This window comes from Pecten maximus, chromosome 12, assembly GCF_902652985.1.
Source record: "Pecten maximus chromosome 12, xPecMax1.1, whole genome shotgun sequence".
NCBI lineage: Eukaryota > Metazoa > Mollusca > Bivalvia > Pectinida > Pectinidae > Pecten > Pecten maximus.
Genome location: NC_047026.1, coordinates 33,496,951 through 33,524,519, shown reverse-complemented (window position 1 = coordinate 33,524,519; position 27,569 = coordinate 33,496,951). Strand labels below are relative to the sequence as shown.

At 39.4% G+C, this 27,569-nt stretch overlaps 3 protein-coding genes across 3 annotated transcripts in view; 1 reads left to right on the top strand and 2 right to left on the bottom strand.

The window, feature by feature from the left end:
• The first annotated feature begins 8,600 nt into the window (after positions 1-8,600).
• Positions 8,601-27,569, top strand: part of LOC117339933 (5-hydroxytryptamine receptor 4-like) — a 39,089-nt gene continuing 20,120 nt past the window's right edge. Inside the window, exon 1 of the mRNA XM_033901649.1 lies at positions 8,601-9,241. The gene's annotated coding sequence lies outside the window, so the exon portion shown is untranslated. The remainder of the gene's footprint in view (positions 9,242-27,569) is intronic.
• On the bottom strand, positions 9,866-11,639 carry LOC117339007 (extensin-like). The gene is made up of 2 exons (XM_033900372.1): positions 11,599-11,639; positions 9,866-11,114 (listed from the first exon to the last, which is right to left on the bottom strand). Exons 1-2 carry the CDS (start codon positions 11,637-11,639, stop codon positions 9,866-9,868), a joined length of 1,290 nt encoding a protein of 429 aa, XP_033756263.1.
• Positions 11,818-12,492, bottom strand: LOC117339005 (carboxypeptidase Y-like). Its single transcript, XM_033900371.1, has one exon. The coding sequence runs from the start codon at positions 12,490-12,492 to the stop codon at positions 11,818-11,820; it is 675 nt and encodes a 224-aa protein (XP_033756262.1).

The following is a 27,569-nucleotide window of genomic DNA, read 5'->3' as shown; positions in this document are numbered from 1 at the left end:
AAGCTATATCTATTCTAACATATAGAAAAGTTGATATTTATAATGAACTTACATTAAAGAACACGTTTACTTAATGCGTTAAAATGTAACTACATTTAAATGTAGTATGATGCCGATCAACTTGGCGCCGATGAACCGTACCCATACAATGGACATGGTGGACTCCGGACGAGATGGATGATTATCGGCTAATTAATGCATTCAGTATAAATCTACCATAAAACCAACTATCCGACAAAAAAATGTTCAAATTATGCAATGAAACCTGCTTTGTACCTTTCCTGAAGCTACATTAGTGTATGTGTCCCCTGGAGACAGGGATCCGGATATCCATTCTGTATTTACTGTTTTATTGTGTGTAATCCATGTATTGTTGTCTGGGAACTAAGATTGTATTGTTTTGAGAGTGTCTCTTATCCATGGACAGTTGTCCAACTATCCAGTCACTTTTAATCCATGGACAGTTGTCCAATTATCCAGTTGTATTTGTCCATTCCTTGTGCTAAACTGTTTATAGATTACTGTATTCATCCCCTGTGCTAAACTGTTTACTGTCTTGGTCGGATGGCACAGTGGTAACACACTTGCCTTTCACCTAGGCGGCAGGGGTTCGATTCGCCGATCGGACGTGAACAGATATGGGCCCTCCTGCAAGACCACGTGAGTTTTCCTCGGGTACTCCAGTTTACTCCCACAGTAAGACCCCTCGTGCGCTTCCAACCGGGCCAACAAGCGTGATTAATATAAGTTGATATGACTTGTTTCGCAATTGTTGTAAAATAAATAAAGTTTACATTTTTAAACTGATTATAGTTTAATGTGTCAATCACCTGTGCTAAACTGTTTATACTTTAATGTGTCCATCTTCTGTGATTAATCCGTTTTAAGTGCGTTCATCCCTTGTTGCATGCTCCTTAGTCTGATAGTCTGACACATGTTCATCAGACAACAGCTTGTATACATCCAGGTCGTTCTCATGACGTATATCTACCCCGATACGATCTGAACAGACGTAGGTCCTGACACGGACTGTCCGGAATGCTACAGCCCCGTTGGGGTCAAATCTGATCACTCCGGACATTTCTGGACAGGACATATGTTTATCGTGATTTCATATCGACGGAACTACAAACAACAAAAGACAGAAAACAACAACAACAACTAAGGAGATAATACTTTTTCTACCACAATACCCTGTGTTATTCAACTCTCAGACCATCAGTTAATCATTACAGCTGTTGATTAACAATCTGTTTATAAACTCTGTACGCATTTTGATTGGCTAACACGGTGAACTTTGACCCAAGCTGCAATTGTTATTGACGTCATCAATAATCTAATGACGTCACATCACCGGGTCCCGGACGTCACCGGTACACTTTATTTGCATACGCGAAATTATACTTGGCCACGTGTCCCTTTGATTCAAGCCGATATTATTGTGGTAGAAACAGGTCACACGACTCGAAATTGTTGGATATGGAATTTATTTCACACTCGTAAGTTATTTTTTAAAAGTTGCAAAAAAAACCTCGCTAAAGCTCGTGTCTTTTGTAACTTTAAAAAAAATAACTTACTCGTGTGAAATAAATTCCATATCCAACAACCACTCGTTGTGTAACCTCTATTTAACAAATAAGATCAATATGATGACATGCCTATGTTGTGAATCACAATGGCTGCCATTGAATGTTTTTTGTTTTGTTTAACAGAACAGATATCACTCTTTGTTTTATCATTTGTTTTTATAAACAACCGGTGACAGGTAGGGCCTGTGGAACTTTCAATATGACTTTTTAACTACTCTTAAACAAACCCCAAATAGGCAGTTGATTTAAACACATGTGGCAGCTCGTTTGAGATGTTTGTTTTTGTGCTTCGTTAAATTATGTATATTTTGAGTGATGCACAATGAAATGTTTATTAATTGCCTTTCGACGAGCAACACTGTGATATATTATAGTCAATGGAATCCATCCATTTATACATAAAATGTCGGCTCTATCAATAAACCAATACAGTCGAACGAAGCTCTGGTTAATATTCTATTATACAGGGTCGACTGTAACAAGGGTTAACTGTACACGTAATGGTCAGATATCAAAATATATTGCAAGGTTTATTGTACACGTAAGGGTTAGATATCAAAAGGTATAGCAAGGTTTACTTTACACGTAAGGGTCAGATATCAATAGTTATAGCAAGGTTTACTATACACGTAATGGTAGGATATCAAAAGGTATAGAAAGGTTTACTGTACACGTAGGGTCAGATATTAAAAGGTATAGAAAGGTTAACTGTACACGTAATGGTCAGATACCAAAAGGTATAGAAAGGTTAACTGTACACGTAATGGTTAGATATCAAAAGGTAGAGAAAGGTTAACTGTACACGTAAGGGTTAGATATCAAAAGGTATAGCAAGGTTTACTTTACACGTAAAGGTCAAATATCAAAAGGTATAGCAATGTTTACTGTATACGTAATGGTCAGATATCAAAAGGTATAGCGATGTTTACTGTATACGTAATGGTCAGATATCAAAAGGTATAGAAAAGTTTACTGTACACGTAAGGGTCAGATATCAAAAGGTATAGCAATGTTTACTGTACACGTAAGGGTCAGATATCAAAAGGTATAGAAAAGTTTACTGTACACGTAAGGGTCAGATATCAAAAGGTATAGCAAGGTTAACTGTACACGTAGGGGTCGGATATCAAAAGGTACATTTTGTAAAGAAAAGTTTACTGTACACGTAGGGGTCGGATATCAAAAGGTACATTTTGTAAAGAAAGGTTAACTGTACACGTAGGGGTCGGATATCAAAAGGTATAGAAAGGCTTACTATACACGTAAGGGTTAGATATCAAAAGGTATAGTAAGGTTTACTATACACGTATATAACCCTGTACCACGAGGTTTACTGTACATTTAATTACCCTTCATCACGAGGTTTACTGTACATTTAATTACCCTTCATCACGAGGTTTACTGTACATTTAATTACCCTTCATCACGAGGTTTACTGTACATTTAATTACCCTTCGTCATGAGGTTTACTGTTCACTTAATTACCCTTCCTCACGAGGTTTACTGTACACTTAATTACCCTTCAGCACGAAGTTTACTGTTCACTTAATTACCCTTCATCACGAGGTTTACTGTACACTTAATTTTCCTATATCACGAGGTTTACTGTATACTTAATTACCCTATATCTAAAGGTTTAATGTACACTTAATTACCCTATATCACGAGGTTTACTGTACACTTAATTACCCTATATCACGATATTTACTGCACACTTAATTACCCTATATCACGAGATTTACTGTACACTTTATTACCCTATATCACGAGGTTTACTGTACATTAACTTACTTTCAAATGTGGTGACCTGGAAATAGACATAACTAATCGATATAAGTATCTCGATTTTTGGTTTACGGAATTCTTGGAGATGGAATTCGCAGCGCGGGAACTTTCAAAATCGGCTAGTCGTGCCCTCGGCGCATTATATGCCAAATTCAGATTCGCTGGAGGGATGTCTTTTAGTGTTTATAAGAATCTGTATGAATCTCTAGTCGAACCAGTTCTATTCTACGGCGCGGGATTGTGGGGAGTAAATACCTATAGCTTTGTACAAACTGTCCAAAAAAAAGCTTGTCGATACTTTCTAGGCACCGGAAACAACGCATCCAATGTCGCGACCAGAGGTGATCTTGGATGGAACTCTACTGCTGTCAAGCAAAAACTCGAAGTATGTAGACTCTGGTTGAGGCTCGCGGGCACAGCAGAGGACCGTATGGTTAAACGGCTCCACGAGTGGTCTAAAACCAGGACAGGAAGCTGGGATAAACGTGTTGAAAAACTTTTAAATGAACACAATCTTAATGAATTCTTAGCGCCTAGCCCTATTCCGAGTTACTGTATGAATTTAGCTAAATGTGTATTCAAAACAAATGACGAAAACAAGTGGTATCAAGAACTATGGAATGATATAGGGAAAACTAATGGAAATAAGTTGCGTACTTACCGTACGTTTAAATCTGTTTTTACCCCAGAATCATATATATATACTGTTGTAAATTTTAAGCATAGGCAACGTTAGCCAAGTTCCGTTGTGGTAATTTGAAATTGAAAATAGAGACAGGCCGGTATTCTCGTCCTCCCTTAGCATTACATGAGAGGAAATGTATTTTATGTCAGTCAGGATTAATAGAAGACGAGCGCCATGTTTTAATTGACTGTGAGTTTTATTCAGATATTAGGCGAATTTTATTTAGTGAAGCAAGCAATTATTGTCCAAACTTTTTAGAATTAAACCCATATGAACAATTTCATTATCTTATGACAAGTGATGATCTTCAGCCTATTTTAGCTTCTTCACTCTATCTGATGTATCGCAGAAGACCCTGTTTTACCTATATTTAACAGAACTTTTTACTATATTGTGTCTCATCAGTCAAATTGGCTGGATGTCAATATGATTTTAATGCTACTTGTAAAGTTTTTATGACTTCTACTGTATTTTATATATCTGTAATATTGACATGTGACACGTTAATAAAATATTTTGTATTGTATTGTATTGTATTGTATTTAATTACCTTATATCACGAGGTTTACTGTACACTTAATTACCTTATATCACGAGGTTTACTATACATTTAATTATCCTATATCACGAGGTTTACTGTACACTTAATAACCCTATATCACGAGGTTTACGGTACACTTAATTACCCTATATCTAAAGGTTTAATATACACTTAATTACCCTATATCACGAGGTTTACTGTACACTTCATTACAATGTTCCCTATATCACGAGGTTTAGTGTACACTTAATTACCCTATATCACGAGGTTTAGTGTACACTTAATTACCCTATATCACGAGGTTTACTGTACACTTCATTACAATGTTCCCTATATCACGAGGTTCACTGTACACTTAATTACCCTATATCACGAGGTTTACTGTACACTTAATTATCCTATATCACGAGGTTTACTGTACACTTAATTACCCTATATCACGAGGTTTACTGTACACTTAATTACCCTATATCACGAGGTTTACTGTATACCTATAAGGCCAAAATAAAATAGGAATTTCACACGTGACTCGACACCCGATTTTATTTTCTGAAGGGGCATCTAAACAGCAAATCCGGTCAAAACATTGATATTTTACAGGCCTATATTGACATTTGTATGGCATTGTCACTATAAAGCCTTTTTGAGAGTTGTGTCGTTGATGTTTGTTTAAGTGCCATGCATCACGCGACAGTATCAGCGTAGTAATACAACACAGACCTGCGCAATATTTTGTTCCGGGCCAATATACTGAAAGCATTGTTATAGATAAATTTGAGCAAAAATACATATTTTTGTCAAATAATTTATTATGAGAAAACATGCCATATACTTTGTTTGCAATAAATGTTGAATATAATAAATTGTTGGTTTTTTTTTTCAAGCACTATTTTGTTGCCGATTTTGTTTGCCAATCTGCACGAGACATGAAGGCTGTTCCAGTTAACGACTAAAATTTGTGTTGCCTGTCGGTAACGCGGGAATTATGAATTTTTTAAATATGATCTGTCAAAGGAAAAAAAAATCAAATCGTTGGAAAATGTAAATATAAGCGTTGAACTGTTTTTGTATGGTATTTATGATCTATTTGAACGACAGAGCTTTGCAAGCAAACAAATCATAATGCGCACTAGCGCGCATTATGTTGTTTGCTTGCAAAGGTCTGTCGTTCAAATAGATCATAAATACCATACAAAAACAGTTCAATGCTTAAATAAATCCCTATTGTGGTGCAATGCCACAGAAGTTACATGATGAACGTTTAGTATGTATCATGGCAAACCGTGGGACTTGCTATTGACATGTAATTTGTTAAGCTGTTTGTAAATTTCAACAAAACGTAAGAAAAATGCATGTTTCAGGGGGACATAATTAACGCATTTGTATCCCATATATTACACAAACTTGCCATGCATGTCGTTTTGCTCACAAGTGTCTAAAGCACAAAATAGGAGCATTGGTTTGACCAGCCTTGACGTTATTATATGTATAAACGCTGTTTTTATTTTGACCTTGAATTGCAAATGGCGGTCGTGAATGATATCACACAAATATGGCATATTAGGAGGTATTTAAAACATCAAAAATGCTCTTATTAGACAATATAAAGTATTCTTGATGTGGCAAGAAGACTGCTTTTATGAAAAAATGTTCAACCGTTGAGTTTGGGGTAAAATAAGCCTATTTCTGAAAAAGGCTCCAAACTCACCAGTTTAACAAATTGACTTCAAAATGTTCATGTTACTATGATAAGATGTCTTAAAAGTACGATATAGGAGTATTGTTATTATCTGAAATGCCTCCTCTAAGCCATATTTATGTAATATTATTCTCAGCCGCCATTTGCATTTCAAGGTCAAAACAAAATAAGTGTTTATACGTACATACAGTAAAATCCGGTCAAACAAATGCTCCTACTCTGTGCTATAGACACCTGTGAACATAACAGCATGGCTATTTTTCAGGTTTGATAATTTCCGTGACTTAGAATTATTCCATGCTACATCTTACCACAAAGTTACTCTATAGAAGAAACTGATAGCATCTATAGCATATTATTGGTGATTGTAAGAAGCTACATGTCCAAACAAACATTTTGGTATATTACATCACATTTTTGTGCAAATCTTTAGGTATTTATTCGTATTTGAAATTCAACACTATTCTGCTATATAGATGACCCGTGTCGGAGAAAGTGCGCCCTGGCTCTACACCAGAGACGGTGTCAGGGCCAGAGGAAACTCGATATGTAACGAGTTCCATTATATACTAATAATTGTTCGATATAAAGAGGTTTCACTTAACAGTTAAGTATCCAATAAAACAAGGTTCCTCAATGAACTTCAACAAAAGTGTTGATAAGCAGGCATACCGCTGTATACAGAAAACCCGAAGAGTCCGGTCAACTGAGAAATTACGATACGTGTAGGATGTATCTCGGTGTTCGTGCGAACAATAAATCGGCGGGAAATGTGTCTATATTGACGATAACGTTTGAATGTGGACGGCAGTCAGCAGGAGCTGGGCTTATCAGTCAAAAGTGTTTTGTAATAGAGGCAAACTCTGATAGCATCTCAATATACAGTCAGTATTGTGCGCTAGAAATAACCTCTGCCGCTCAGATCAGAAAAACTACATTTATCGCCCCACACAGCGAGAGAAGATGGCTCGGTAAAAAACGGAATCATTTTTATAATAATGTTTTGTCTCATTTAATCTCTTTACGGTGCTAAAACATATATAAGAGAAGTAGAAACTTGAGATAGAAGAACTCTTGTACGTTTAGTTTATCGGCGTATTGGAATCTCAATGGAGCACAGTTAAATTCATGTCGATGTATGTTCTAGATCGCTGAATGAAGCGGAATCTGATAGTGAAGACGTCACATATATGTATTATCGCCACGTGCACATTTCTTATCTTTAAGGGTTCTATATTTTTACTCGGAAAGAAGGAAACATTTTGATTTTGAAAAAACGTTTACGAGAATGTCAGTGTGTGTACTTTTCTGATTCGTAAAGGCAGTGGTTTGTTGTCATCTCTAATTCAAAAGACTTTAACAAGAACATGTTCTATATAGAAGTATTACATTACACGGCATCTGTAAAGAAACCAGATCCTCCTTAAAACAGTTGTGTAACTTAAAAAAAACAACAAACTTCTTCTTACATGTACATTTATGAATCTCTATTAATGACTCGCTGTTCATTTGGATGGAAATAAACTAAGCAATAATTCAGATCCCATTTTGGACGAAAATAACTGTGGATTCCTACACACTACCCGATATAACTAATGGACGAAAATAACTGTGGATTCCTACACACTACCCGATATAACTAATGGACGAAAATAACCGTGGATTCCTACACACTACCCGATATAACTAATGGATGAAAATAACTGTGGATTCCTACACACTACCCGATATAACTAATGGACGAAAATAACCGTGGATTCCTACACACTACCCGATATAACTAATGGACGAAAATAACTGTGGATTCCTACACACTACCCGATATAACTAATGGACGAAAATAACCGTGGATTCCTACACACTACCCGATATAACTAATGGACGAAAAGCAAATCAATATGTTGAAAAGCATTGGTCAGAGGCACGCGAAGGTATACTAGACGTGCACCATGTGTAGCTACCTGTAATTACAGGTGTGGCCTTAACGACTATAAACACGTTTTAGGGAGTACTTAGCAGTCGTTTGAAGGTCGGATCAACTAAATAGTTTACTTGCTTGAAAGATAACACCTGTTGTCCATATGCTACACGTATATATGTAAATGTGCGATTTACATTTTAACCTGTAAAATCGAAATTATTATGCAAGAAATCTTACAATTTTTTTTTCGGGACTAAGAGAACACAGGAAATGGCATTAACCTTTCAACGCTATGCTGTCTGGTAAACAGTTGAGCAGTACACGAGCTATCTAGTGTACCTGTGTTGTATGAAAGGAAATAGAACCCATCGAAGCCTCTATAAACGCTTAATATTTTAAAGGCGTTTCGATTTTATATGGAATCTGGAATCGAATGAAACAGTTCTGACATGCACATACCCAGGAACGGAATACAAATTGGAGCTACCATAGCAGGAACACGTTAACAGGGAGAGAGCCGTCTCGGACAGGGCGCTAGGAGACCCGCCGAGATAATTCAACTCTAATTGCGCTAACTCGTGTCCTGGAACGTTGCCGCTTGTTTCATTCCAATAGCAGCATAGAAACACGGCAATTCCGAAAGAGAAAGCAATTTCGATACCACTGGAAGTTATTATATTTTATATTTTGTTTCCTTGAATGCAAATTGTCTTCGGTTCACCTGAAGTACATGACGAAGTGAAGTATTTTGCGTGTCAGTATGTGTATTGAAAAATGTCAAAGTATTGTAAAACGGTTTCTGTTTTTATTCCAATAGCTGTTGTATCGGTTTTGAAAGACTGTGGTGCGTTCTGCGCTCGGAAGAGTTCGTGGAGGTGACAACGCTCAGCTGTACATGTTCTATATATAGGGAGAATGTTCACACCAGTCATATACAAATCTACAAATCTCGAGTTATCGTGGACTACTCTTAACAAGTGTACGGTTATGATAAGGATATATTGGAACTTCCAGTCACGAGGTAAGCGCAACATTGTTCTATATTGACCAATCTATTAATATCAATTTCGTGGTAATTTGTGTTCGGAATACCTTATTTGTTCCTATTCTAAAAAAATGGTATCTTTATAAGCATGCACGACAGACTCTTCGCCGTTGACATTTGACACATACTGAATTCCTTATTTTGATATACCGTTTGTAATGTTCACTAGCATAATTCATTTTACCATTCTGATATATTGTGTAAGGAAAATGTCACATCATATGTTTCATTGTAGGTATCAGTTTATAATGTTAACTGGGTTTTGCTTCAGTGTCATATGCTTTTATAACAATAATATGACGTCATGAATTTAAGGGGAAAATCCATCAGGCATTTCCTTCTTGAAGTGCTATGTGATTGTATAAGATATACATGTACAAAATCAAGTATTTCCGCTCTCGGCTCCATCTAAATATGCTAGCTAAAGCCAGAGCTTAGGGGTGTGTGTTTATATATATATTTGGTATTAATATTTGGAAACTACACGCATGAGTTCATTATATCCCTTAGGGTATATCAAAAGAAATTCTGCACGTGCCCAAGTGCGTGCATGAGTAGGGACCGATAAAGCTCTGTCGGTAAGAGGACCGGCCTGTAGCCTCAAGTGGTGGTCTGAGGTGGGGGTCCGAGGTTGTGGTCCGAGGTGGTGGTCAAAGGTGGTGGTCCGAGGTGGTGATCCGAGGTGGTGTCCGAGGTGGTGGTCCGAGGTGGGGGTCCGTGGTGGTGATCCGAGGTTGCGGTCCGAGGTGGTGATCCGAGGTGGTGGTCCGTGGTGGTGATCCGAGGTGGTGGTCCGTGGTGCGTGGTCCGAGGTGGGGGTCCGTGGTGGTGATCCGAGGTGGTGGTCCGAGGTGGTGATCCGAGGTGGGGGTCCGATGTGGTGGTCCGAGGTGGGGGTCCGTGGTGGTGATCCGAGGTTGTGGTCCGAGGTGGTGATCCGAGGTGGTGATCCGAGGTGGGGGTCCGAGGTGGGGGTCCGTGGTGGTGGTCCGAGGTGGTGGTCCGAGGTGGTGATCCGAGGTGGTGTCCGAGGTGGTGGTCCGAGGTGGGGGTCCGTGGTGGTGGTCCGAGGTGGTGGTCCGAGGTGGTGATCCGAGGTGGTGTCCGAGGTGGGGGTCCGAGGTGGTGGTCCGAGGTGGTGATCCGAGGTGGTGGTCCGAGGTGGTGATCCGAGGTGGGGGTCCGTGGTGGTGATCCGAGGTTGTGGTCCGTGGTGGTGTCCGAGGTGGTGGTCCGAGGTGGGGGTCCGTGGTGGTGATCCGAGGTGGTGGTCCGAGGTGGTGATCCGAGGTGGTGATCCGAGGTGGGGGTCCGATGTGGTAGTCCGAGGTGGGGGTCCGTGGTGGTGATCCGAGGTTGTGGTCCGAGGTGGTGATCCGAAGTGGTGATCCGAGGTGGGGGTCCGAGGTGGGGGTCCGTGGTGGTGGTCCGAGGTGGTGGTCCGAGGTGGTGATCCGAGGTGGTGGTCCGAGGTGGTGATCCGAGGTGGTGGTCCGTGGTGCGTGCTCCGAGGTGGGGGTCCGTGGTGCTTGGTCCGAGGTGGGGGTCCGTGGTGCTTGGTCCAAGGTGCGTGGTCCGAGGTGCGTGGTCTGAGGTGGTGTCCGAGGTGGTGGTCCGAGGTGGTGATCCGAGGTGGGGGGTCCGTGGTGGTGGTCCGAGGTGGTAGTCCAAGGTGTCCGAGGTGGTGGTCCAAGGTGTCCGAGGTGCGTGGTCTGAGGTGGTGTCCAAGGTGGTGGTCCGAGGTGGTGTCCGAGGTGGTGATCCGAGGTGGTGTCCGAGGTGGTGGTCAGAGGTGGTGGTCCGAGGTGGTGGTCCGAGGTGGTGGTCCAAGGTGTCCGAGGTGCGTGGTCTGAGGTGGTGATCCGAGGTGGTGGTCCGAGGTGGGGGCCCGAGGTGGGGGTACGCGGTGGTGGTCCGAGGTTGTGGTCCGAGGCGGTGGTCCGAGGTGGTGGTCCGAGATGGTGGTCGGAGGTGGGGGTTCGTGGTGCGTGGTCAGAGGTGGGGGTCCGAGGTGGTAGTCCAAGGTGTCCGAGGTGGTGGTCCAAGGTGCGTGGTCCGAGGTGGGGGTCCGAGGTGCGTGGTCAGAGGTGGTGGTCCGAGGTGGGGGTCCGAGGTGCGTGGTCCGAGGTGGTCGTCCGAAGTGGTGATCCGAGGTGGTAGTCCAAGGTGTCCGAGGTGGTGGTCCAAGGTGTCTGAGGTGCGCGGTCTGAGGTGGTGTCCGAGGTTGTGGTCCGAGGTGGTGGTCCGAGGTGGTGATCCGAGTCGGTGGTCAGAGGTGGTGGTCCGAGGTGGTGGTCCGAGGTGGTAGTCCAAGGTGTCCAAGGTGGGGATACGAGGTGGTGGTCCGAGGTGGTGGTCCGAGGTGGGGGTCCATGGTGCGTGGTCCGAGGTGGTGGTCCGAGATGGTGGTCCGAGGTGGGGGTTCGTGGTGCGTGGTCAGAGGTGGGGATCCGTGGTGCGTGGTCCGAGGTGGTGGTCCGAGGTGGTAGTCCAAGGTGTCCGAGGTGGTGGTCCAAGGTGCGTGGTCCGAGGTGGGGGTCCGAGGTGCGTGGTCAGAGGTGGTGGTCCGAGGTGGGGGTCCGAGGTGCGTGGTCCGAGGTGGTCGTCCGAGGTGGTAGTCCAAGGTGTCCTAGGTGGTGGTCCAAGGTGTCTGAGGTGCGCGGTCTGAGGTGGTGTCCGAGGTTGTGGTCCGAGGTGGTGGTCCGAGGTGCTGGTCCGAGGTGGGGGTCCGAGGTGAGTGGTCCGAGGTGGTGGTCCGAGGTGGAGGTCCGAGGTGGGGGTCCGTGGTGCGTGGTCCGAGGTGGTCGTCCAAGGTGTCCTAGGTGGTGGTCCAAGGTGTCTGAGGTGCGCGGTCTGAGGTGGTGTCCGAGGTTGTGGTCCGAGGTGGTGGTCCGAGGTTGTGGTCCGAGGTGGTGGTCCGAGGTGAGTGGTCCGAGGTGGTGGTCCGAGGTGAGTGGTCCGAGGTGGTGGTCCGAGGTGGTGATCCGAGGTGGGGGTCCGTGATGCGTGGTCAGAGGTGGTGGTCCGAGGTGGTAGTCCAAGGTGTCCAAGGTGGTGGTCCAAGGTGCGTGTTCCGAGGTGGGTGTCCGAGGTGGGGGTCTGAGGTGCGTGGTTCGAAGCTCTCTACCGTGGTTTGTGTTTCTCGGGAAGCTGAGAATCCAGGCCGGTCTGTGCTGGCGTGGCTGTCTTTGAGCAAGACACTTTACCCTAGTTGCTCTGGATAGCATGCGGCGGGCCTCTTATGTTGTTCAGTGAGGTAGTCACAAACTGCTACAATAGGAGACCACCTCAAAATGACCCTGTCTGTTTACAGGGCGATAAACCCAGCAAACAAGCGCGAGTCCGTCCTCGACAAGCTTATATATGTATCTCACGAACTCTGGACAGATATAGTTCACATTCACAACATAACATCACAGTATTTTCTACACCGGGTTAGGTTATAGCGGTAGTTGGTCGATGTTAAGAGGGAAGGCTGCACTTGACCACTCTCAAATACAATTTTGAGCACAACATGCATGTGTATCAGGAATCTTTGGACAAATGTACTTTATTGATGACGGGGCGGAGTTGCATTTATGTGAGCTCAAACAGATGGCCAGTTCGAAAAAATCAAAACTTCTTTTGAATGGCTTCAGCGTCAGTAAAACTTCTCTTAATCGGCTTTCACAGGGAGGGACGGACTACGTTTCTTTCTGGTATTTATTCATTTTGTAAAAATGTGATTTATCTGTCTGAGTGAGATTTCTCAATGATAACTCAGAATTATGTGGTCAATGTACAAGGTGTATCTGGGTTTCAATTAAAATTATTACAGAATGCTGTCAGTCTTTTTATCTAGGATCGGCTTTAAATGACGTACAACACTAACTGAAAGGTACAATTGATTTGTATGTATTTTGCACAATAATCGTGTTCAGTTTAGACATACAAAACGCTAGGAAGATTCTAGAGGTTTTCAGTATGTAAAAGTAAACTTTCTCTATTTTAAAACAATTGCGAAACAATTTATATCAACTTATTTTAATTACGCTTCTTGGTTCATAGCGTTCCTTTTGGACAGACTACATGGTGTTTGTTATAGACAGGTTATTTGTAGTGTTCCCTTTGGACAGACTACATGATGTTCGTTATAGATAGGTTATTTGTAGTGTTCCCTTTGGACAGACTACATGATGTTCGTTATAGACAGGTTATTTTTAGTGTTCCCTTTGGACAGACTACATGATGTTCGTTATAGACAGGTTATTTTTAGTGTTCCCTTTCGACAGACTACATGATGTTCGTTATAGACAGGTTATTTGTAGGGTTCCTTTTGGACAGACTACATGATGTTCGTTATAGACAGGTTATTTGAAGTGTTTCCTTTGGACAGACTACATGGTGTTTGTTATAGACAGGTTATTTGAAGTGTTTCCTTTGGACAGACTACATAATGTTCGTTATAGACAGGTTATTTGAAGTGCTTCCTTTGGACAGACTACATGATGTCTCGTTATAGACGGGTCATTTTTAGTGTTTCCTTTGGACATACTACATGATATTCGCTATAGACAGGTCATTTGTAGCGTTCCTTTTGGACAGACTACGTTATATTCGTTAAAGACAATCTATTTATAGTGTTCCTTTTATACAAACTGCAGTATATTTTGTATTCGGTTAGGACAGCTTCATAACTCTTTTGTTCAGAAAATTTTAATGACTGAAAAAACGGTATGTTTACCAAAAAATTAAAAATAACCTTACCACCTATAAATTTAAGTTATATTGATATAGATATAGATATATGTAACGATATTGTAAGTCACTGTTCTCTAGTCGATATTTAACCACAACTAGTGAATATACTGATAACGTAAATACTGTGACATCTAACTCTAGTCCTCCCTTTAGCACCCTTTATATTACCTACGTGAGGGTACACTGAGTGCCAACACTATAACAATAACATGTACCTTCAATAACTAAAGCATACTAATTGTTACAGAACTTGCCAACGGAAAACCTGTTTGAAATTATTCGTCTGGACAATGGCACCTAACTATTTCTTTGTTTTACCAAATCACCGCAAATAATTGGCACTAGTTTTGTTTTTATCATAAAAATATAAGTGATAAGAGCTAGAGAGATTTTATATAGCGCTAAAATAATTTTTAAGGATATACACAATTACTTATAACACAAAATATTAAAATGAAAAAACCGATAAAATTCGCGTTATATTTGTAGATGTTAATTCAAATTTAGGAGTATTATATATTACCACGTATTCATCATATTCATTATATGAGCATTTTAAAGAAGACTCATTATTTTTTTTTTTATTTAAAACTCCCAATGCTAACCAGACTTAAACATGCTGTTGCTCCGTAAAATCTCACTCCCAGAGTTGATGTGTAAAATAATAACACGTTCATACTGTACATGTACATGTATATATCTGCTTCCTGTTACAGCGCTACCAGACATTCCACAGGAAGTCTGTGTTGACCTGGTATTGTTTTGACATGATTTTCACATACACGCAATAATTAGAATAATATTCTATTGTATACATGTACACATGTAAGTCATGACCTTTTAAAAATGCGTGGCATGTAAATTATTTGTATCATTTTGTAACGGAGATAAACTGTGGAAAAACTTGTGTCCTGTGTCCTGCGAATACGTGTATTTCAGTCGTTCGATAAAATCCTGTCCTTACTTTCAGAGAGAGAGAGAGAGAGAGAGAGAGAGATTTTCTAAGGCAGGTGGGCTAGATATTTTACTTGGCCTCGGTTCGATGTCAATATGACCCTGTACACGATAAGGCCCCTGATACAAAGTCATCCGAGACGTCTAGGGAAGATAACTCTTGGTACTAAGTGTATCTGCTGGCGTTTTAAACTGATTTAGATCGATCTAAAGAGCCAGTAGTAACATTGTACTACCTGGGTTGAAATTTTTTAATTTTTTATTCTTTTTTTCATTTTGTTGTTTTCGAGAAGTACAGATGTAAGCTTTTGATTTCAAAGTTGGGCCTTTCCTTAATATATACTAAAAACATTGTACATAAATATTAGTACCAGCCAAAACAAATCGAAAGTTAGATACAGTAGAACCGAAATGCAAATAATTAAGCTGCACGTACAGCCGTTGCTAGGGGAGGCGACCAAAACGCGGAACAGGCCGAAATAAATGCCAAAATCTGGTTTAGGGAGGTGTAAAAGAACCATAATTAAGTGAACCAGAGTTCAGACTGTGCCCAACGCTTTAGATTTTTTGTCGCCTAAGAGTTCCATTTGTACCACACAAAGTGAGAAATGGGAAACACACGCGCTAGACATTCACTACAAAGAAGTGCTTATCTCATCAAACACAAAATACTGTGACTACGTAATTTGAAGCAAAAATCCCCGAAATATTTGACAGTAGAACACTTACTTTTTAGACTTCTAGAATTTCAAAACACCAGCTGTTAAGATTTGCTATCACTTCCGAATTACAAATGATAAGAGTTTATCAGGTGGAGAGTGCTTGGATACGTGGTTCACACATACCTGATTATGACTAACAAGCAGGTGCACGGATATCTCTTAGTTAAAAGGATATTTGCTCTCAAGAGACTGAATTTTAATCAAAAGGATAGAGGAATAAGCTTTCATGTACATCCTACGTAGGTATAAACTGATTGACCAGGAATGGCATCTCTTCAAAATACCACATAGACATGGACATTTAGACTGATCCTGTATCTACTGTAAATGAAACTGAATTTTGTATTATTGGTCTCTAGGATATTCTGATTCTATTTTCAAAGAGGCTAGTGGCAAGTCTAACGAAAACTGAATTGTTGTGGAGTGTACATGTATATGTTCATCTTGAAGACGTTTAGGGAAGCTAGATCAAAATATTGTAAATCACACCTCTTTGATGTCTATCTCGCGGAAACATATCCTACTAAATCCATGAAACAACCATTATGTATCCATACAAGCGTGAACGTACATGGCAAAGATACAAAGTGATTCAGTATTGGTCTAGACTCCTAATACGCGTTAAATATTCCATAAACCCTAGGACAGGACCAAACGTACATAGACTGTAACACATTATCCCCGGCAATTCCCTGTGCTAAAGATTTAAACCATAATGTCACCTCGCAAAAATTGTTTATGATAATAAATTCCTACGATTTACCATAGTGGTAATAAGAGACAATCCCGTTTTTATGATACTGCTGCTCTTAGTACAGCTGTATGAGAGTGACGCCAATAACGCGTGCGCAATTGCATGTTGCGTGTATTTGGAATGGCATGTCGGTATTACAAGGACTTTGCATTGTTTTATAAATGTATCACAGCAGTTATCATAGCCACATAATCCCTATCGGCAGATTTGTGATGTCTTGTTATTTACGTTTTTCATTTCACCCAATACCATCCAAAATCTTAACTGCAACGATCTTGGGAATATGTTCCGCTTCGGTTATTCACGAGATATTTGATGTCACTGCATTTATATTACATATGTGTATCGATAATGAATGTCACGTGAAAGCAGTTAGATTCCCAACTCGCAAACATGTATGTGTCTGTATCGCCCAGACTTGCTTTATTGTAGAACATTAATTTAGGACGGCCCTATATTATGGAAAATCAGTTGCATCCAAGAATTATCTCATTATAACAATAATGACGTACGTCTCCTTTTTACCACGTGTTTCATAGGTGATATAAATGCCATCTCCATTTCATCCGCCTTGTACATTTACATGTTACTACAATGTCATCCGTCCTCACACACATTTACATGGTAATACAATACCATACGTCCTCACACATTTACATGGTAATACAATATCATCTGTCCTCACACACATTAACATTGTACTACAATATCATACGTCCTCACACATTTACATGGTACTACAATGTCATCCGTCCTCATACATTTACATGGTAATACAATACCATACGTCCTCACACATTTACATGGTACTACAATGTCACCCGTCCTCACACACATTTACATGGTACTACAATGTCACCCGTCCTCACACATTTACATGGTAATACAATACCATACGTCCTCACACATTTACATGGTACTACAATGTCATCCGTCCTCACACACATTTACATGGTACTACAATGTCACCCGTCCTCACACATTTACATGGTAATACAATACCATACGTCCTCACACATTTACATTGTACTACAATACCATACGTCATCACACATTTACATGGTAATACAATGTCATACGTCTTCACACATTTACATGATAATACAATGTCATACGTCCTCACACATTTACATGGTAATACAATGTCATACGTCTACACACATTTAAATGGTACTCGATGTCACACGGCCTCACACATGTACAGATGTACATGGTAATACAATGTCATACGTCTACACACATTTAAATGGTACTCGATATCATACGGCCTCACACATGTACATGGTAATACAATGTCATACGTCTACACACATTTACATGGTAATGCAATGTCATACGTCCTCACATATTTACATGGTACATGTACTACAATATCACCCATCTTCACACACATTTACATAATACTACAATGTCATACGTCCTCACACATTTACATGGTAATACAATGTCGTACGTCCTCACACATTTACAATGTACTACAATGTCATATTTCATCACACACATTTACATGGTACTACAATGTCATACGTATACCAAATACCATCACCATGACACCAGCTAATACAAATCGAATGTGAGTTTTGTAACAATACTTGTCGATTCTGTCGATAATTCTGCCTGATTCATCATATTAGAATTGTCAAGTTTGATGACTTAGCAGAGAAAAACAACGATCCCAATTACTGGAATTCAGTGTGGTGATATAAGGCTATATATCGCTGTAGTATAACAATGTAGAACCGGCTGATACACACTGACCTTTTAACAACACATGCAGCCTGACTTATAAACATGCGAAATTGTTGGGTGAATTGTGTCAAAACATTGGCGTACATCCAGCTTGCTTTCAACATTTTCACTCCGCCACTCTCAGAATAAACAAAACTCCGGATTTAGTTACATCTATTTAGCCGAAATGACACTACTGGTATGTACAGAATTTATCAAAAATAATATTTGTTTGAAATTCTGCAAATTAACCTATATGTTTTAACTAATTGTTTTACTAATTAATTTATTTTCATAATAATAAAGATAAAAAGTGCAACAATCCAACAATGATTACAATATGTAGATATTGAGGAACGACTGTTATATATCACTGAATCGAAGTTAGATAATTAAAGGTCAGTGAGTTTAGTCTCTGACGTCATCCCCAACATATAACTGATTAAAGTTCAATGAGTTTAGTGTATAAACGTCATCTCCAACACATAACTGATTAAAGGTCAGTGAGTTTAGTCTCTGACGTCATCCCCAACATATAACTGATTAAAGTTCAATGAGTTTAGTCTATAAACGACATCACTAACACATAACTGATTAAAGTTCAATGAGTTTAGTCTATAAACGATATCACTAACACATAACTGATTAAAGTTCAATGAGTTTAGTCTATAAACGATATCACTAACACATTACTGATTAAAGTTCAATGAGTTTAGTCTATAACGATATCACTAACACATTACTGATTAAAGTTCAATAGGTTTAGTCTTTAAAGTCATCTCCAACACATTACTGATTAAAGGTCAGTGAGTTGAGTCTCTAAACGACATCGATCTCTAACACATTACTGATTAAAGGTCAGTGAGTTTGTTCTCTGACGACATTTCTCCACATGTTCGATCACAGTTAAAAGAGACGAGACCCCGACTTAAGAATAAAAGAAGTACATTATCTATGAAATCAAAAGACTGCCAAAATAATAAGTCCATTTTAAATAACGGGTCGTTTAAAAACCTTATATATTTGTATATTGAATAATTTGTTCAATTAGTACTTTTGATTTTGTTTATTTGAAGATGTTCACAAATATTTTGCTGCAGTTCGTTTTCATCTTTGGTGTGAGGCATTGCCAAGTTAATGACGTTATCTTAATCATTAATAAGTTTTTGATTCCATGTAACGCTCATTGACTGATCATATGAACAAATTCATTATGAACTGTGCCAATCCAATTAAGGATCGAATTTCATCTCGAATCTTTTCAGATTGACAAAGTCTACATCAATCCTGGTAAAGTTCCAGGGCGTGTTGGATATACAGTAACATTCATTTGTACAAGTACAAGTACATTATGTATATTACAGGTTATGGAAGGCATTTCATTTTTTACATTTCTACAAAATCATGTCCGTGATCACATGAAAGCAGGGTCGTAAGTATCAGAAGTTGTTTTTGTTTCTCTACAATTATACGTGTAAATCGAATAGATGTCAATTTATCTTATTGATCTTCGGAGCACCTCAGACGCTTTTGTCTACATACAGAATCTAACGCGATAATTACAATTAAACTTAATTGATGTGTTAAATATTGACGCGGAAATCAATATATTGATTGATGTATCAGGGATCCGCACGTCAAGGACATCCTATCTGTGGGTTGGTCAAATCATATTACATGTATAATGTTCGCTCCTATAAAAGGTTTGGCTGGTTATTGGACCTATGGCCAGCAATACATGGCGCTATAATGGTGTCAAGCATTGATATATTAAAGTTACTGGTACTTCTGGTGATTGTGTAGGATATTAGTTTATTGACTGGGGATCGTACCTGGTTAGAGTACAAGACTCTCTGATTAGTGTAGGGTTAGGTTTGTTCCAGCGGTGTATTCATCTCCTGCGGTCAGATAGTCAATATAAAAATTGTCATTTAACGATTAGTGAAATTCGTTGAAGATGATTGGAAAATATGAAAATCGATGCGGTTCGGACATCAATAATTCTGATGTTGAATACATTGGAACATTCACCTCGTCATTCGAAGTTGATGAGTCATTAATACGTATATCAAAGTGGGACATCAACTAGTTCTGATTGTTGTATCTAAATGACCGTGGACATTGCTCACTTTAACGTACGTCAACTTTGTAATGGCGAAGTTGTGACAGCATAAACATATAGGTAATGTGAAAAAGGTCGGCTTATAAAGAGCGATTCGTGAAACACATATTATAGACTTTCCTTTGTTGTCTGTGATCTTTTTAAGGTATTAATTCAAAATGGTGGATTTTTGGATTATAAGACATAATTATCGTAGTTCAGGAAATGTTGATTGGGATTAAGAGAAAGTGCACGATTGCACAAATGTCGTCAAGCAGATTTAATTACATGCACATCGTATATCACCTCCGTTGCATACTTAGTTTCTGTTGGTCATATCAGACACATTTAACCAAAACACTCTCTACGCACTGCAGGTACGTGTATATATAACATTCTCTCTCCGTTTGACACTACCTAGGTATGTATAACATTCTCTCTCCGTTTGACACTACCTAGGTATGTATAACATTCTCTCTCCGTTTGACACTACCTAGGTATGTATCACATTCTCTCTCCGTTTGACACTACCTAGGTATGTATAACATTCTCTCTCCGTTTGACACTACCTAGGTATATATAACATTCTCTATCCGTTTGACACTACCTAGGTATATATAACATTCTCTCTCCGTTTGACACTACCTAGGTATATATAACATTCTCTCTCCGTTTGGCACTACCTAGGTATATATAACATTCTCTCTCCGTTTGACACTACCTAGGTATATATAACATTCTCTATCCGTTTGACACTACCTGGGTATATATAATATTCTCTCTCCGTTTGACACTACCTAGGTATATATAACATTCTCCCTCCGTTTGACACTACCTCGGTATATATAACATTCTCTCTCCGTTTGACACTACCTAGGTATATATAATATTCTCTCTCCGTTTGACACTACCTCGGTATATATAACATTCTCTCTCCGTTTGACACTACCGAGGTATGTATAACATTCTCTCTCCGTTTGACACTACCGAGGTATGTATAACATTCTCTCTCCGTTTGACACTACCTAGGTATATATAACATTCTCTCTCCGTTTGACACTACCTGGGTATATATAACATTCTCTCTCCGTTTGACACTACCTAGGTATATATAACATTCTCCCTCCGTTTGACACTACCTCGGTATATATAACATTCTCTCTCCGTTTGACACTACCTAGGTATATATAATATTCTCTCTCCGTTTGACACTACCTCGGTATATATAACATTCTCTCTCCGTTTGACACTACCGAGGTATGTATAACATTCTCTCTCCGTTTGACACTACCGAGGTATGTATAACATTCTCTCTCCGTTTGACACTACCTAGGTATATATAACATTCTCTCTCCGTTTGACACTACCTGGGTATATATAACATTCTCTCTCCGTTTGACACTACCTAGATATATATAACATTCTCTCTCCGTTTGACACTACCTAGGTATATATAACATTCTCCCTCCGTTTGACACTACCTAGGTATATATAACATTCTCTCTCCGTTTGACACTACCTGGGTATATATAGCATTCTCTCTCCGTTTGACACTACCTAGGTATATATAATATTCTCTCTCCGTTTGACACTACCTAGGTATGTATAACATTCTCTCTCCGTTTGACACTACCTAGGTATATATAACATTCTCCCTCCGTTTGACACTACCTAGGTATATATAACATTCTCTCTCCGTTTGACACTACCTAGGTATATATAACATTCTCTCTCCGTTTGACACTACCTAGGTATATATAACATTCTCTCTCCGTTTGACACTACCTAGGTATATATAACATTCTCTCTCCGTTTAACACTACCTAGGTATATATAACATTCTCTCTCCGTTTGACACTACCTAGATATATATAACATTCTCTCTCCGTTTGACACTACCTGGGTATATATAACATTCTCCCTCCGTTTGACACTACCTAGCTATGTATAACATTCTCTCTCCGTTTAACACTACCGAGGTATATATAACATTCTCCCTCCGTTTAACACTACCTAGGTATGTATAACATTCTCTCTACGTTTGACTCTACCTAGGTATATATAACATTCTCTCTCCGTTTGACACTACCTAGGTATGTATAACATTCTGTCTCCGTTTGACTCTACCTAGGTATATATAACATTCTCTCTCCGTTTGACTCTACCTAGGTATATATAACATTCTCTCTCCGTTTGACACTACCTAGGTATATATAACATTCTCTCTCCGTTTGACACTACCTAGGTATGTATAACATTCTGTCTCCGTTTAACACTACCTAGGTATGTATAACATTCTCTCTACGTTTGACTCTACCTAGGTATATATAACATTCTCTCTCCGTTTGACACTACCTAGGTATATATAATATTCTCTGTCCGTTTGCCACTACCTAGGTATATATAACATTCTCTCTCCGTTTGACACTACCTAGGTATATATAACATTCTCTCTCCGTTTGACACTACCGAGGTAGGCCTATATATAACATTCTCTCTCCGATTGACTCTACCAAGGTATATATAACATTCTCTGTCCGTTTGACACTACCTAGTTATATATAACATTTTCTCTCCGTTTGACACTACCGAGGTAGGCCTATATATAACATTCTCTCTCCGATTGACTCTACCAAGGTATATATAACATTCTCTCTCCGTTTGACACTACCTAGATATATATAACATTCTCTCTCCGTTTGACACTACCTAGGTATATATAACATTCTCCCTCCGTTTGACACTAGCTAGGTATATATAACATTCTGTCTCCGTTTGACACTACCTAGGTATATATAACATTCTCTCTCCGTTTGACACTACCTAGGTATATATAACATTCTCTCTCCGTTTGACACTAGCTAGGTATATATAACATTCTCTATCCGTTTGACACTACCGAGGTATGTATAACATTCTCTCTCCGTTTGACACTACCGAGGTATGTATAACATTCTCTCTCCGTTTGACACTACCTAGGTATATATAACATTCTCTCTCCGTTTGACACTAGCTAGGTATGTATAACATTCTCTCTCCGTTTGACACTACCTAGGTATGTATAACATTTTCTCTCCGTTTGACACTACCTAGGTATGTATAACATTCTCTCTCCGTTTGACACTACCTAGGTATATATAACATTCTCCCTCCGTTTGACACTACCTAGGTATATATAACATTCTCTCTCCGTTTGACACTACCTAGGTATGTATAACATTCTCTCTCCGTTTGACACTACCTAGGTATATATAACATTCTCTCTCTGTTTGACACTACCTAGATATATATAACATTCTCTCTCCGTTTGACACTACCTAGGTATATATAACATTCTCTCTCCGTTTGACACTACCTAGGTATATATAACATTCTCTCTCCGTTTGACACTACCTAGGTATGTATAATATTCTCTCTCCGTTTGACACTACCTAGGTATATATAACATTCTCTCTCCGTTTGACACTACCTAGGTATGTATAACATTCTCTCTCCGTTTGACACTACCTAGGTATGTATAACATTCTCTCTGCGTTTGACACTACCTAGGTATGTATAACATTCTCTCTCCGTTTGACACTACCTAGGTATGTATAACATTCTCCCTCCGTTTGGCACTACCTAGGTATATATAGTATTCTCCATCCGTTTGACACTACCTAGGTATATATAACATTCTCTCTCCGTTTGACACTAGCTAGGTATGTATAACATTCTCTCTCCGTTTGACACTACCTAGGTATGTATAACATTCTGTCTTCGTTTGACACTACCTAGGTATATATAACATTCTCTGTCCGTTTGACACTACCGAGGTAGGCCTATATATAACATTCTCTCTCCGTTTGACACTACCTAGGTATATATAACATTCTGTCTCCGTTTGACACTACCTAGGTATGTATAATATTCTCTCTCCGTTTGACACTACCTAGGTATGTATAACATTCTCTCCCTGTTTGACACTACCAGGTATATATAACATTCTCTCTCCGTTTGACACTACCTAGGTATATATAACATTCTCTCTCCGTTTGACACTACCTAGGTATGTGTAACATTATCTCTCCGTTTGACACTACCTAGGTATGTATAATATTCTCTCTACGTTTGACACTACCTAGGTATATATAACATTCTCCCTCCGTTTGACACTACCTAGGTATATATAACATTCTCTGTCCGTTTGACACTACCGAGGTAGGCCTATATATAACATTCTCTCTCCGTTTGACACTACCTAGGTATATATAACATTCTCTCTCCGTTTGACACTACCTAGGTATATATAACTTTCTCTCTCCGTTTGACACTGCCTAGATATATATAACATTCTCTCTCCGTTTGACACTACCTAGGTATGTATAACATTCTCTCTCCGTTTGACACTACCTAGGTATGTATAACATTCTCTCTCCGTTTGACACTACCTAGGTATGTATAACATTCTCTCTGCGTTTGACACTACCTAGGTATGTATAACATTCTCTCTCCGTTTGACACTACCTAGGTATGTATAACATTCTCCCTCCGTTTGGCACTACCTAGGTATATATAGTATTCTCCATCCGTTTGACACTACCTAGGTATATATAACATTCTCTCTCCGTTTGACACTAGCTAGGTATGTATAACATTCTCTCTCCGTTTGACACTACCTAGGTATGTATAACATTCTGTCTTCGTTTGACACTACCTAGGTATATATAACATTCTCTGTCCGTTTGACACTACCGAGGTAGGCCTATATATAACATTCTCTCTCCGTTTGACACTACCTAGGTATATATAACATTCTGTCTCCGTTTGACACTACCTAGGTATGTATAATATTCTCTCTCCGTTTGACACTACCTAGGTATGTATAACATTCTCTCTCTGTTTGACACTACCAGGTATATATAACATTCTCTCTCCGTTTGACACTACCTAGGTATATATAACATTCTCTCTCCGTTTGACACTACCTAGGTATGTGTAACATTATCTCTCCGTTTGACACTACCTAGGTATGTATAATATTCTCTCTACGTTTGACACTACCTAGGTATATATAACATTCTCCCTCCGTTTGACACTACCTAGGCATATATAACATTCTCTGTCCGTTTGACACTACCGAGGTAGGCCTATATATAACATTCTCTCTCCGTTTGATACTACCTAGGTATATATAACATTCTCTCTCCGTTTGACACTACCTAGGTATATATAACTTTCTCTCTCCGTTTGACACTGCCTAGATATATATAACATTCTCTCTCCGTTTGACACTACCTAGGTATGTATAACATTCTCTCTCCGTTTGACACTACCTAGGTATGTATAACATTCTCTCTCCGTTTGACACTACCTAGGTATGTATAACATTCTCCCTCCGTTTGGCACTACCTAGGTATATATAGTATTCTCCATCCGTTTGACACTACCTAGGTATATATAACATTCTCTCTCCGTTTGACACTAGCTAGGTATGTATAACATTCTCTCTCCGTTTGACACTACCTAGGTATGTATAACATTCTGTCTTCGTTTGACACTACCTAGGTATATATAACATTCTCTCTCCGTTTGACGTTACCTAGGTATATATAACATTCTCTGTCCGTTTGACACTACCGAGGTAGGCCTATATATAACATTCTCTCTCCGTTTGACACTACCTAGGTATATATAACATTCTCTCTCCGTTTGACACTACCTAGGTATGTATAATATTCTCTCTCCGTTTGACACTACCTAGGTATGTATAACATTCTCTCTCTGTTTGACACTACCAGGTATATATAACATTCTCTCTCCGTTTGACACTACCTAGGTATATATAACATTCTCTCTCCGTTTGACACTACCTAGGTATGTGTAACATTATCTCTCCGTTTGACACTACCTAGGTATGTATAATATTCTCTCTACGTTTGACACTACCTAGGTATATATAACATTCTCCCTCCGTTTGACACTACCTAGGTATATATAACATTCTCTCTCCGTTTGACACTACCTAGGTATATATAACATTTTCTCTCCGTTTGACACTACCTAGGTATATATAACATTCTCTCTCCGTTTGACACTACCTAGGTATATATAACATTCTCTCTCCGTTTGACACTACCTGGGTATATATAATATTCTCTCTCCGTTTGACACTACCTAGGTATGTGTAACATTATCTCTCCGTTTGACACTACCTAGGTATGTATAATATTCTCTCTACGTTTGACGCTACCTAGGTATATATAACATTCTCCCTCCCTTTGACACTACCTAGGTATATATAACATTCTCTCTCCGTTTGACACTACCTAGGTATGTATAACATTCTCTCTCCGTTTGACACTACCTAGGTATGTATAACATTCTCTCTCCGTTTGACACTACCTAGGTATGTATAACATTCTCCCTCCGTTTGGCACTACCTAGGTATATATAGTATTCTCCATCCGTTTGACACTACCTAGGTATATATAACATTCTCTCTCCGTTTGACACTACCTAGGTATGTATAATATTCTCTCTCCGTTTGACACTACCTAGGTATGTATAACATTCTCTCTGTGTTTGACACTACCAGGTATATATAACATTCTCTCTCCGTTTGACACTACCTAGGTATATATAACATTCTCTCTCCGTTTGACACTACCTAGGTATGTGTAACATTATCTCTCCGTTTGACACTACCTAGGTATGTATAATATTCTCTCTACGTTTGACACTACCTAGTTATATATAACATTCTCCCTCCGTTTGACACTACCTAGGTATATATAACATTCTCTCTCCGTTTGACACTACCTAGGTATATATAACATTTCTCTCCGTTTGACACTACCTAGGTATATATAACATTCTCTCTCCGTTTGACACAACCTAGGTATATATAACATTCTCTCTCCGTTTGACACTACCTGGGTATATATAATATTCTCTCTCCGTTTGACACTACCTAGGTATATATAACATTCTCTCTCCGTTTGACACTACCTAGGTATATATAACATTCTCTCTCCGTTTAACACTACCTGGGTATATATAACATTCTCTCTCCGTTTGACACTACCTAGGTATGTATAACATTCTCTCTCCGTTTGACACTACCTAGGTATATATAACATTCTCTCTCCGTTTGACACTACCTAGGTATGTATAACATTCTCTCTCCGTTTGACACTACCTAGGTATATATAACATTCTCTCTCCGTTTGACACTACCTAGGTATGTATAACATTCTCTCTCCGTTTGACACTACCTAGGTATATATAACATTCTCTCTCCGTTTGACACTACCTAGGTATATA